The sequence below is a fragment of the Paramormyrops kingsleyae genome, chromosome 11, assembly GCF_048594095.1.
Source record: "Paramormyrops kingsleyae isolate MSU_618 chromosome 11, PKINGS_0.4, whole genome shotgun sequence".
NCBI classification, from domain to species: Eukaryota; Metazoa; Chordata; class Actinopteri; order Osteoglossiformes; family Mormyridae; genus Paramormyrops; species Paramormyrops kingsleyae.
Window position 1 is genome coordinate 25,644,681 of NC_132807.1, and position 13,243 is coordinate 25,657,923.

Genomic DNA, 13,243 nt, shown 5'->3' on the forward strand with positions numbered 1-13,243 from the left:
TGGGGAAAAAAGCACCTGTCACTTTAATGCCGTGCCTCTTCTGAAATGAATGCTGAAAGCATTTGTTTGTTGGAACCCTTTACTCTTCCTCGTGCTTCCTCTCATCCATGTGGCCACCTCCATCCCCACAAGCGGCCACAACTGCCATTTTAATTATGGGATATTCCTTTGATGCTGTGGTCGTGCCATAAAAGAAGGATGTGGAGCAAAAAACAAACAAAAAACACAATGTGAGCTGACCTGCTGTTGTCATGCAGAAGTTGTCACGAGTCACACTTATGTGTTAGCAAACTACTGCTTTGTGCTCCAATTTGAGAAGGGGTGGATTCATGTGAGAGCAAAATGTGCTCACAGTTGCAGTAATTAGTCATTTAGATGTCATCAGACTCAGGCCAGTGTGTCCACAGGCAGAGACTTCGTGTATATTTACAGACTGATCTTGGTATCCCTCCATGTTGCCTCACAGCAGGGTGCTAAATTACAGGCTGTATTTCAGAACTGGGGCTTTGTGAATTTACCATATTGTCCATAACTTTGGTTTGTTAGTTCACCCCAGTAAGACTGTGGAGAAGGAAGTGAAGGCAGCATTTTATTTTCTCTGCAAATCTAGCATGTGGGAACCCCATGTGATTGAAAAACAGAAGACCTGCAGAAAATGACCGTACAAATTGCTAGTGTAAAGCTCATACACATTGCCTGTCACTTATGAGTAATTAGACTCCTAGTCAAACTAGTAGCATCCACTGAAAACAGATACAATCAGATCTTCCAAACAAAGCAGCAGAAAATGGCTGCGATGTGCTCAATGACGATTTTTCACACTTTTTGCTTAGCCGATGATTTTGTCAGAAACATCAGTCTTCTTCTCCTGAAGGTGCCACAGCATGTTCACTTGTGCGATTGGGGTCTACAGCTATGTAGCTGAAAATTCATTTCCTTAACCACTGCATCACCTGCTGCCCCTAGGAAGTGGAAGGCCTATAGAAATGATGACACATAACCCATGTAATAGAGGGGTATACTGGCAGGGCTGGATTATGAGTATTAAGTGCCACTGGGAACAGCACACATGACATCACATCAGAAAGAAACATCTGATTGGTGGCTCAAAATTCAGAAATGCACCTGACATAGGGAAAAGTGTACACAGATTTTCAGCTAAATATATTAGCTTTAACTTGTTAAAAGACATTTGTGAATGGGAGGGGGCAGTTTATGGGGGGCGGGGGTGGTTGCTCAGCTTGGCGCCTGTGGGCACATGCCCAAATGCCATATTGTTGATCTGGGTCAGCACACAGGTTTATTCTTGAAAAGCTTTTTGTTTGTTTTCAGGCATAGCGCACGCTGCCCTGATGTGCGTTTATGGCACGGAGACAGTGTGGGGCAGAGTGGAATACGGGGGTTAACGGGAGCTGACAGTCTCTAAGTAATGCGGATCATGTGGGCGGATGGCTATGCGATTTAATACAGAATTAACTGAGAACCGAGGACAGCGCAAACAACGATGAGTCACACAGGGGGGTCGGCAGGGCTAAGGCACCGTGAGCGGCGGTTCCTGAACAGCTAGCCTTCCTAAATTTACTTTGGTAACCATTACCTCAGTAACACTGGTATAGAAATTACAGGTATACTAACTGCGTAAGGAGCGTCTTGTCAAGTATTAGGCTGACCAACCTGACCAGGGCTCCAGGGAATCTCACGTTTACATAACTAAAACGTGCAGAAAGTGCACAGTTCCCAGCACATGCACTGCATATCCTTTCTTATTCTCCAGCTTTTTAATATTAAAGGGTGATAATCAATGCCCAGTGATAATAAATCAGACTGACAGACAGTCCGCGGTGTTAGTATCTGAGGCTCGGCACGTTTGCCGGTTTGATGACCACCCACCTTTCGGAGCAGCGACTCCGCCGCCGCCGCCTTCGCTTATTGGCTGAGCGCGAGTCGGGGCACCACGCTTCGCTAAACGGGAATCTGAAGGAGCGATCAGAAATGACCAGAAAGCACGATTTCAAGTTTCAGCCTTCAACACAGCATACCTCCGTAGTGAAGAGCTTCTGAATATAAATGAAAATGGTGCACTTAGAAGGTAAGCCACCTTGCAGTTAATTAACGCGCCACTGTAATGTCATTCGTTTTTTATTTAAGGTTCAATGAAGTTAAATTTTGTGATGTGTAGCAATTTATTAACAGAAAATAAATTAAAATGAACCTTATATTATTGTATAATTTTAAGTCATTGAACGTTTTCTTTATCCTGAAATAGTTGTAAATTGTTGTTTTAAATAACGCTGTCCTGGATATTCTGAGATCTATATATATGGACGGAATTTATTATTTTTTGATGTCCAGAAATCGTGGTTGGTCTAATCCCTGCTTAAATGTGTAAACCATACGGGTCTGACACGCTGTTGCGGCGCTGTCGCCTTACATCTCTAGGATTCGGGTTCAAGTCTCTGCCTGGGATCCACGTGTGTCGCGTTTGCATGTGTGGTCCCTGTGTTGTCGTGGGGTTTAACCTGGGTGCTCCGGTTTCCCCCTGTAGTTCAAAAATATGTTGAGTTTAGCTGGAGTTGTCAAATTGCCCGCAGGTGTGAGTGCGCCCTGCGATGGGTTGGCACTCCATCCTGCGTTGGTCCCTGCCTTGCGCCCGTAAACTTTGCCATAGGCTCCAGACACTGTACAGGACAAGCAGTTTCAGAGGATGGATAGATGTCAAATAACCTGTTTGTAGCATTTCAATTCAGTTACTCATCCATAAAGCGAATGCTGACGAAAAATCTATAAGCTTGTGTGAAAACCGGATTTTCACGTATTTCACACCACGATAAAACTGCCGGTTAACAGGCAGTTTCCAACTTTTCAAAATTTGCACCACAAGGAAACTATACTTATCTGTAGTAAGTTAGGAACTTCATCGTTTTGCAATCAGAAGACATTATTGCTTGCGAAAGGTAGCCTACTTCTGCGTCACATCGGGTCATTTTTAAGTGAATAAGAAAAAATTTGACGATATGAAGTGCTTTTTAAAAAGATTTCAATTGTAATAGAGATGCCGTTAAAAAAAAAAAGAAGTGGATAATTATGTGTGATAAAGGGGAACTTTTACGTATAATTGTGTAAAAATCGTAAGTAGGCCTACAATATTTATCTTGACGGAGAATGATAGATAGATAGATAGATAGATAGATAGATAGATAGATAGATAGATAGATAGATATTTTTATTGACATTTGCACATGTACAGTTCAGTACAAGTATATTGGAATTCTTGTGCGTATCTATCAGAGTTATTTTTATAAATAGAGAAACAGGGGAGAAGAGACAATAAAAAATGTGTGTGGCGAGGTGTTGTAGCCTAGGCCTACCTGTTATTTTTTAGCTTGTGGTGACATTTTCAGCTCCCCACAATATAGACCTCAGTTTTATATATATATATAAAAACAAAACCTGTGAAAGCAATAAAAAAAAAAATGGAAATAGCCAAAAGTCTATGGAGGATCCCTAGCCTACAATGTTAGGAATATAGGCTATTGTGTTTGCGCGCGCGCGCGTGTGTGTATCTGTAGAGTTTCTATGTTCTCTCCGCGAGTCGTGGGTGAATCATGCTGCCATTGAAATATGCAAAGCTAACATGACACTAAAAACTTACCAAAATTTTTCCTTTTATCTAGAGACTGACGTGATTACTTTAAGGAAAGCTCCAGACACTGTACAGGACAAGCAGTTTCAGAGGACGGATAGATGTCAAATAACCTGTTTGTAGCATTTCAATTCAGTTACTCATCCATAAAGCTAATGCTGACGAAAAATCTATAAGCTTGTGTGAAAACCGGATTTTCACGTATTTCACACCACGATAAAACTGCCGGTTAACAGGCAGTTTCCAACTTTTCAAAATTTGCACCACAAGGAAACTATACTTATCTGTAGTAAGTTAGGAACTTCATCGTTTTGCAATCAGAAGACATTATTGCTTGCGAAAGGTAGCCTACTTCTGCGTCACATCGGGTCATTTCTAAGTGAATAAGAAAAAATTAGACGATATGAAGTGCTTTTAAAGAGACAATAATTACTTTAAGGAAAGTATTAGCAATTACGTTCTCGTAGCTGGCCGGTTAGCTCAGTTGGTTAGAGCGTGGTGCTAATAACGTTCGATCCCCGTACGGGCCACACTCCCCTTTTCGCTTAACAGGGCGTTCCTTGGAAACTCACCCGCACTTATGCCTAGTGGACTCTCTGGTAGCCTTGTATTTATTATGTGCAATTTGCCACAATTGAACGTCATTTTGGACCAAAGTACATAAAATACATGTAAATATAAAATTAAAATTTCACATCATGTTTGAAGAGCCACTGCTTATCTGTAATACCTTGCAATGGACTGGCATCCCATCCAGGGTGTCCCCTGTCTCATGACCCATCTGATATACTCCAGGTTCACTGTAATGAAACATGAAACATAGGCGTGGATGAATTTCTTATTCATCATTTTTGCTCTTTGTATGACGACAAGGTTTGCACATAATTAGACCTTTCCTCTCACGATATAAGTCATGCATTCAGGAAGCAGGAAATGGACAGGAGCCAGATCAGCCACACTGGTCTGTTTTAGATCAAAGCCCGAAGGGGAGTCATTAGTTCTGATTAGGTGTTGTGGACATTTCCTGTGTAATTTAATAACACGTTCGAATGACGAGCGCAAATGAACAGTAAGATAATTGCTGTGTCAGTGGGCTGGATGAGGATCAATACGAGACACTGAGTTTATCGTGCCATACGCGATCAGTCCTGAGTCATGCGTATCCGTTCACACCAGGCAGTCAGTCTGGCACCAGTGAGCCTGATGAAACAAAAAGGAGGTGAATTATGGGAGTTGTGAGGTCAGATGACACAGGTGATGTGATGTCAGTCGCTCTCCCGGCCTTCAGTGCACCTGCAGATCGTGCTGGGGGTCGCCCTCGCTGTCGTCTGCTTCTGCCTCCTCCTCGGCTGTTTCCTGTACTGGCGTCGACGGAAGTCCCGCACGTCCGGGGATAAGGAGGCCCCCCCGTCCCCGCCACAGGACCTCTGCAGCCCCGCGGTGGCTACTGTACCCGTGCGGCAGCAGTACGAGGAGCTGGATGGCGATGTGTGCGGGAGTCCGTGCTGGACGAGCGACGACTCGGCGCCCCCTGGCTGCAAGACCACGCCGGTGCACGAGTCGCAGAAGCCTGCCCCACCTGAGTTGGGCCTGCACCTGGGAAAGGCTGGCTTCCCCCTGCGCCGACTCAGCTTCCCTGCGGCCTCTGGCTCCGCCCCCCGGTTGCAGCGCCATGGCTGTGCCTCTTTGCCCTCCGCCGTGCCCAAGCTGGGCCTGGTTTCCAGGACGCGCCGTGCTGTGGAGCGGCGCTACACGGTGATGGGCGACAGCCTGGCGTGCAGCGAGCGCAGTCGGTTGACGGCCGCCACTGGCTCCCCCCTGTCCTCATACCTGACCCTCGAGCCCACTGCCTCCCCTGCACCCACCCCCACCGACCGTATTACCCGACCAGCCCCCCTCCTGCAATTCTCCCTCCTCTTCTCGCCAGCACGCGGTACCCTCACCGTCACAGTGCTCAGCCTATCGGGAGGGGGCCGGCGCCTGGGCGGGGCCATCCTACGCGCCAGCCTGCCGCCGCTCTGTCCTGCACCAGTGCAGGCCCTGGCACGCCGCCGCAGCCTCGGACCCGAGCTGCGTGGTCAGAGCGTGCTGCTGCCGGTGGGCTCGCAGGAGGAGCTGCGCGACTGCTCGCTGCAGCTGGCCGTCGTCTCCCGTGACTTCTCGGGCCTCCGAGAGTCAGCCGTGGGTCAGCTGGAGCTGGCGTGCGGGGAGGTGGACTGGAAACCCGACCGCTCCATCACCTGCAGCAGGGAGCTGCGGCCAGCCAAGAGCCGGCTGAAGAAGGTACGGGTACCATGAAATCTGGTAGCAGCTTCCATAATATAACCAATAAAACCAATAAATCTGCAACATTTTTACAAAACTAAGAGCATTGCACTGTTGATGTTAAGTGCAGTTGTAGTGCAAATGAAAAAAGATTGGTCAGTCCAGTAGCATCCAGTGTTAATGGGGTTGGGGGAGTTAAAGGGGTAGGTTGTGCATCTTGTGTTTTGTAACTATTCTCTGTCTGTAATTGTTAATTATCTCTTGTCTCCAACAGTAGCAAGCGATGCCAACAAAATTTTCTATGGTCCTTGGTCATGTGGCAATAAAGATTCCGATTCTGATGATCCGATTCTGATGAGGTAGCGGGCCATCATTAGCGGGTGGGCCTAGCGACAGCGGGTGGAATTCAGCTCTGGGGTAGAAGCTCTTCCTGAGTCCCAACACTCCTTATTCCAGTCTGTAGAGCGCAGAATTAGGTGAATAGCTTTGTTTTTTTTTTCCCTCAAGTCACATGACATCCATACGTGGTGTGAAGGCAAACAGAGGAGGGTCTCAAATCAGAGGTGGGCAGAATGCCCAAGGTTTACCCTTTAAGGGGCCAGCAAGCTCCACTGTATGGTGCTGCTGTGCACTGAGGCCTTGGATTCCTGCCCTTCTGGTAGGCGCCCACTCAGCAGCCCCCCACACGTATGTAAAGTCAGCACCTCTTGTCCTCCCATACAGTCATGATGTGAGTTTGATGCACATTTTGAGAAGGCTGCTTGGCGAGAAACATAACCAGGTATCAGCACAATACAGTTTCAAGATTAATGAGCGAAAAAAGTGCTTCCAATCTAATGTACTTATAGCTTTTGTAGGCACCAGTGCTGTAGGTTCTACTGCACAATGTCAGCAATAGATATGCATGGTTGATAAAAGATGATAAAAGCCTGCTTCTGCAAAGGGAGGTGTTCTGTCGTTGTTATGCTACTGTACTTTTGGCCCTAGTTTAGTTGTCCCTGTCTTGTTACTAGGGCAGTTAGTGGTGCGTTTACTTTGTGATTCACACACTGAAAGGTTTTCTACTTAGTCTGTGTCCCGTTTGATTTCGTCGTCTATTGTTGGGATATTTTAGCTTTTTTTGATTACCGGCGCTGCAGATTGTGTGGCGCGTGATCTCTGCAGGGTCCGCCGCGTGCCGGCGAGTCCCCCGGCTCTGTCTCTTTGTTTGGGTTACAGCGGTAACCGAATGCTGCTTAATGACAGACGGCCGCCCACTGTGAGCCCCGTGGACATGGCGGCGGGCGGCCACTGAAACAGCGGGCGCTGGCAGTTTCCCACTTTAATACTGTCCGTAATTATGTCAGCACATGACACTGGATGGAACTGGATCTTCTGAATTATATATATGCAGGTGGGGGGGGTCATAAGAGCAAGCCTGTGGGCAGATGTAGGGCGACACCTCCAGGTGCAGAGAGCTTACATGCTGAAGGGAGACACTTTCGTGCACCACTTGGCATGCGGATGGGCTAACTGCATCTGGGCCCAGCTGGTAACCCATTTCCTCAGTTCACAACTCCCTGGTTGCTCTTCCATTTGGGACCTGGCGGCCATCTTGGCTGAACCGTATTCCACTGCAATCTACAGACTGATGGAGAGAAAGCTGCATTTAAATGGGAATTAGTATTTTGATGTTTTCAAATATGCTGTAGTAAACGTTTACAGGGACATTTTTTTCACAGCACTTAGTAATCAAGGGAAAATCTGAACAGTTTTTATATGTAATTAATTTTTATAAAGTGCCATTCATAACATGGTTGGCCCAACCTGCCTCACACACAAATATAAGAACACAACTAGTACAACACACAAGCAGAGAAAGCTAGAAGATTGCAGGGGAAAGGAATAAAGCTGCCATATGATGGTATGGTGGCCTGGTAGTAAGGGAAATAATGTCCTTTACAGCAGTGTTTCCCATCCCAGTCTGCAGGGACCCCCAGACAGTCTGTTTTTGCTCCCTCCCAGCTCCCTGCCAGACAGTTTACGTTTATGCTCCCTCCCAGCTCCCTGCCAGTCTACCTTTTTGCCCCCTGCCAGACGGTTTGTGTTTTTGCTTCCTCTCAGTTCCCTACCAGACAATTTACGTTTTTGCTCCCTCCCAGCTCCCTGCCAGTCTACCTTTTTGCCCCCTGCCAGACGGTTTGTGTTTTTGCTTCCTCTCAGCTCCCAGTGGACTGTCTTGGGTTCCCTGAGGTCAGGTTTGGAAAACACTGCTTTTACCCAGTGTGAACGAGAACATGATTATGTCTGAGTTGGAGTTTACGGTTTGTTCAGCTGCAGTTTACGGTTTGTTCAGCTGGAGTTTACGGTTTGTTCAGCTGGAGTTTACGGTTTGTTCAGCTGGAGTTTACGGTTTGTTCAGCTGCAGTTTACGGTTTGTTCAGTCTAACGGTTACGCTATAGACTCTACTTGATTCTTGACTCCTGACATTGATGATCACACTACTGACAAGCATCCGGCTGACATCTAACCTCTGACCTTCCCCAGTGAAGCATTCAGCGGCCTCAGCGTACTATTGACATCCGGTCGGATGCCCCCATCTTCGGCCTCTCCCCTAGAGACACGTTCTTTCCTGATATCTCGCAGAGTCAGAGCTCCCATGATTCCCTGAGCCGAGGACCCCGGGATCTGGGCCAGCTGTTCATCCTGCTGCAGTACCAGAGCCCAGCTCACCGCGTCAAGGTGATGGTGCGAAAGGCAGAGAGCATGGCCAGACGGAGCCACATGCTCGGAGCGCCAGGTGAGCCTCCTTTGTCCCTCCTGTGACTCCCTCACACCTCCAGCTGAGCAAGAACCTCGGCCCAAGGCCTCCCTGCTGTTACCCCGTATTTCAGGTCCAACCATCTGTCCATCTTACAGTTGCTTGTCCATTACTGCATTGCAGTACACTCTCATGTCATTTTGGTCTAAAAATTGACTAGAGTAAATGTTAAAAATGACAGTAATCCTCTGACAGAAATCCACTGCACATCCTAAATATTTTTTTCTATTTAATGGCAGCAGAACTACAAGTACAACATAAATTGTGAAGTAATAGTTTTATGTTTTATGCTCGTGAAGAACATAAACAGGCTCTCTGACTTCTATGAGTTTATGTATTGAATAGAGACTATAGATGTTTAAATGGCAGTGCTTGTTCAGCCCATTCTAAAACTTCTCTGTGACCCAGTTTCATAGCACGGCATACATTATAGTAACAAACATTTAAGGACCTTAAACTTTTTATAAGGCTTTTTCCCCCAGACAAAGCCATTATCTAGGACAGGTTATGAGAAAACATCCTATAATATATAATGTATTTCAGAGTACAGCAATCCCCCATGTCTGATCATATAGATACCTTTGCAAAACTGCCATCCTTCACACATGATCAGTGATCCAGAAAATTCCAGCACCTTGGGCATGTTACGATCCGCAGTCTAGGGTTGAGGATCGACAGAAAGGTAGAGGAGAGGGAGAGGGGAAGACGGGACAAGCGGGGAACAGAAAAGGAAGCACGGGAAACACAGGGATATTTTTTTGTAGTTTTTTATATTAAATGACAAAGACTAAGTGTAACTCCCTAACCAAAACAACACTAAACACCACGATCGCAGAAACAAAAAGGGCAGCCACTCCTTACGCACCCAAGACATATACACAGCAAACACACAGTCCAAAAACACGGCATCCGAAAGGGTGAGCTGGAAAACCAGAAGACAAACAAACCGAGCGCAAAGGTACAAATGGGCCGAAGCAGAAAGTCAGAAACCAGGAAACCGAAACAGTCATACGCAGAAGTCAATCAGAAAACAGCAAACCAATACAGCTAAAGCAAAAGCGAGAGCTCGAGCTACATGCGATCAGCAGGCTTTATCCTCGTCGACCAGAACACAGGGCCAGGGTCAGAGGTCAGAGGGCGGAAGGGGCGTGGCTGGGAACCGGGAGGCGGGCTGAAGCAGCAGCTGGCGAGTGGAGCTTGGGGCAGAAGACCGAGGTGTCCTGTAGACATATCCGAAACACTTACGGCACGTAACAGTCTCACAATGCAGCTGTGTTGCAAAGGGGGCTTCTGGCCATAGTTTCCCCAATAGCCAAGAATTCACAGCACCTGTGGCCAGTTGTGTTTGACTTCTTTCTTCTCAGTGAACGTCCTGAGTGACATCTTCAGTGACGCACGTGCCCTGTACGTTAAGGAGCTCTGCAACACTCAGTGGTGGCTTATCTCCACAGATCATTATGTGGTGATAAATCTACACCACAAGGGGAGTGTGATTGACAGCAAGGAAACCAAAGGAGCCAGTGGATACAACGCGGTGTGGAACGCCCCTTTCCTGTTTGACCTGCCTCAAGGTGACATCTCTCAGCTGGCACTCGTCCTGGAGTTCGTCATCATGCAGGTAGGGGATGTCCTCCGACAACGGGGAGGCAGGGCCAAGATCTGCTTTATGTGTGGGTCAGGCTCAGTTTTGATTTTCGGTCGAAAGCAGTAATATTCTTCCTATTGGTGCAGTTAAGTGTGTAATATGCATGTTAAACTTCCACTGCTCCCTGATTGGTGAGAAACTTCCCCTGCTGACAGGGCCGGATCTTCACCAAAAGCAGCGTGCTGGGCCACGTCCTGATTGGCAGTGAGGCCCCAGAGGAGGGCAAAGCGCACTGGGTGGAGATGTACAGCCGGGGTCGGGTGGAGACGGCTCGTTGGCATGCCATACAGCCGGAGTCACGCCAGTCAGGGGAGGATCTCTGACCTCTTTTTACCCCCCCTTCCTCCCCACCATCTCTGGAGACGGGAATCAAAGTGCATTGGGGCTTAAACCTGACTCACATCCATTCATGCACGTTTGCCCAGGGCGGTGGACTCGAATGAAGCACACTGTCCATAAGCTCTGTCACACAGATCCCCTCTGGTTGGGGAGGTCACACAGAAGGCTTTGAAGCAGATTTAGGGTGCAGTGGTAAGTGTTTGAGAGCACTGCATAATATGTGTAAAATCATGTGGACATGTCAGTGACTAATATGTACAGTTTACAAGCACTGGCACGTTAGCCGGACACCAGGAAGGCCTCCCAGCCCTACAAGTGCTTAGCAGTGGTAATAGCAGTGCAGTGCAGTGGTAATAGCAGTGCAGTGTCTGTCCAGAAGTGAACTTTCAAAGTGCCCAAGTAACTTTGTTTTTGCCTAGCGGTGACAAAGAAATATCAAAGAAAATCTATTTGTTGTGTTAGTGCACCTTCTATATTGAAAACAACCTTGTGTGTTTTACATAAATGGAAATTTATTAAATGTTTTGGTAACACTTTATTTGAAGCTCTCATCTATCATGCATTATAGACACCTTTATAATGCATCATAAATCATCTATATTATGCATTATCTTGGATTAATAAGGCATGACAGCATCTTCTACTGACAGTCATAAGGCATTATAGTGTTGATTACAATACTTCAGAAGCTCCAATCTATAATACATTATAATCACCTTCATTATCATTACAAAGCATCCTAAATTCTTATACCCGACCGCTATACTGCATTATGGATGCTTTGTAATGCATTATGAAGGTATCTAAGGCCCCGTTTACACTGCAGGTCTTGATGCCTAATTCCGATTTGTTGCCTATATCCGATTTTTTGGACCGTCTGTTTACACGGTCTTTTTAATTGTGACCCATATCCGATTCGTGTGTTTACACTTGCTATAATTTCACGCATGCTCAACGGGGGTTTTTGCACGACGCCGTAGCCAAGACGGACGAACGCGAAATTTGTTTTATGATAGCTTTGCGATGTATGCGAAGTTCGCCGAACAACATCACGATTTTGAGGCGAAGGAGGAGGAAAAGGGCCATCATTGCAGCCGAAATATGCTCGAAAACAGATTTGTTTCTGTAGGAACCTTTAATTTTATCCTGAACGGATTCTTCTCCCCACAGGGTGAGAAGGTAGGCTATTTCAGGCACCGACCACCGCCCTACACTTCCCTCCTCCATGTTTCGTGTGTTTTTTTAATGTTACGCTTCCACACGTACTTCCCACGTACTTTTCACGTACGCTTCACGTACGCAGTTTAATGACGTACAGAACGCAATGCCTCAGAAAATCCAATCTGCCTGTTTACATTACAGTCGCATTGGCCCATATCTGATTTATATCTGATTTATTTCCACATATGAATGAGGCCTGAAACCGATCTCGAAATATCCGAATGCATGCGTTTTTTTCCCATTTACACTGTCACAGAACAGATCCGATCTGTGTCACATATGAGCAAAAAATCGGAATTAGGTCGCATTTAACAGACAGTATAAACGGGGCCTATGAAGGTACCAGTGTTTCAAACTGAGATTCTGACAAAAAGGCAATAGGGCCCCCAAACAGTGATGGACCACATTCATTGTGACTCATATGGGAACAAAATTCTCATCACGAGTAATTTTTCCCCCAAAATATGACTCATCATGATCTTTCCCGAAATCCTACACCAGTACTTCCACCCTGACAACCAGTTGCAACTGGAAACTGTCCATGCTCGCACTGGATACTCCCCAAGCGGCCTGTGTGTCCCCTCTCCTCATTTCAGCACGGCAGTGATGAGCACAGCAAGCATGTCAGTTGTTGCCATTGCTACAGTGAACCTTCTAAATGTGTTCAGCCCTTTTAAACTATGGAAAAATACAGTATCTCTGTGTTGTTTAATGGTTTACATGTCAATTAAAAAGCTGTGTTGTTGACCTATTGTCTGTTCTTTTTCAGCTCAGACACATTATATTGCTAGTTAGTTTTCATATCCCCCCAGCTTCTGAATGTCAGTGTCCTTTGTTCTTGTATCTTAATGTGATTCACCTCACTGGTCTGTTTTGAGCTGCCTTAAATCTACCCAATAGGACACTACGATAAACTTACAAACCCTACTGTGCCTCAGGGCTCGATCACCGATCCAAGCTGAGCTAATGGCAAATTGTTTTTATAATTGTTTTCTTGGGCTATTTTTATGCTGCTGAGGTCTCATGGACAATGCAAACTGTCAGCACCTCTGATTGCCTGGTGAGAGACGACGGAGAAAGGTGAACCAGCCGAAGAAAGGATTCCGGAAGCTTCCCTGCTGCGTTTAAATAGAGAGATAGATATGGATAAAAACAGGTGATGCATACGAGGGGTGGGAGATGATGGGGAGAGGTACTGAATGCAGATCTGAATAAGATTTTGAGCACTCCGAAGGGTGTACATTGGGGATATTTTGCACCAGGAAACGGTTTATCAGGTTGCTGAATAAGGAGCTGACTGAACATGCTCAGCAAGGGTGCTTCACTACC

At 46.4% G+C, this 13,243-nt stretch overlaps 1 protein-coding gene and 1 long non-coding RNA gene across 2 annotated transcripts; one reads left to right on the top strand and one right to left on the bottom strand.

Annotated features, from left to right (window-relative positions):
• Window positions 1-576: 576 nt before the first annotated feature.
• On the bottom strand, window positions 577-1,968 carry LOC111847982 (uncharacterized). Its single transcript, XR_002839201.1, has 2 exons — window positions 1,891-1,968; window positions 577-978 (listed from the first exon to the last, which is right to left on the bottom strand). It is a non-coding gene; the product is annotated as an uncharacterized lncRNA (long non-coding RNA).
• On the top strand, window positions 1,536-12,868 carry LOC111847981 (uncharacterized). Its single transcript, XM_023819634.2, has 5 exons — window positions 1,536-2,089; window positions 4,932-5,926; window positions 8,535-8,688; window positions 10,161-10,327; window positions 10,510-12,868. Exons 1-5 carry the CDS (start codon window positions 2,068-2,070, stop codon window positions 10,675-10,677), a joined length of 1,506 nt encoding a protein of 501 aa, XP_023675402.1. The 5' UTR covers window positions 1,536-2,067; the 3' UTR covers window positions 10,678-12,868.
• The last annotated feature ends 375 nt before the right edge of the window (window positions 12,869-13,243 follow it).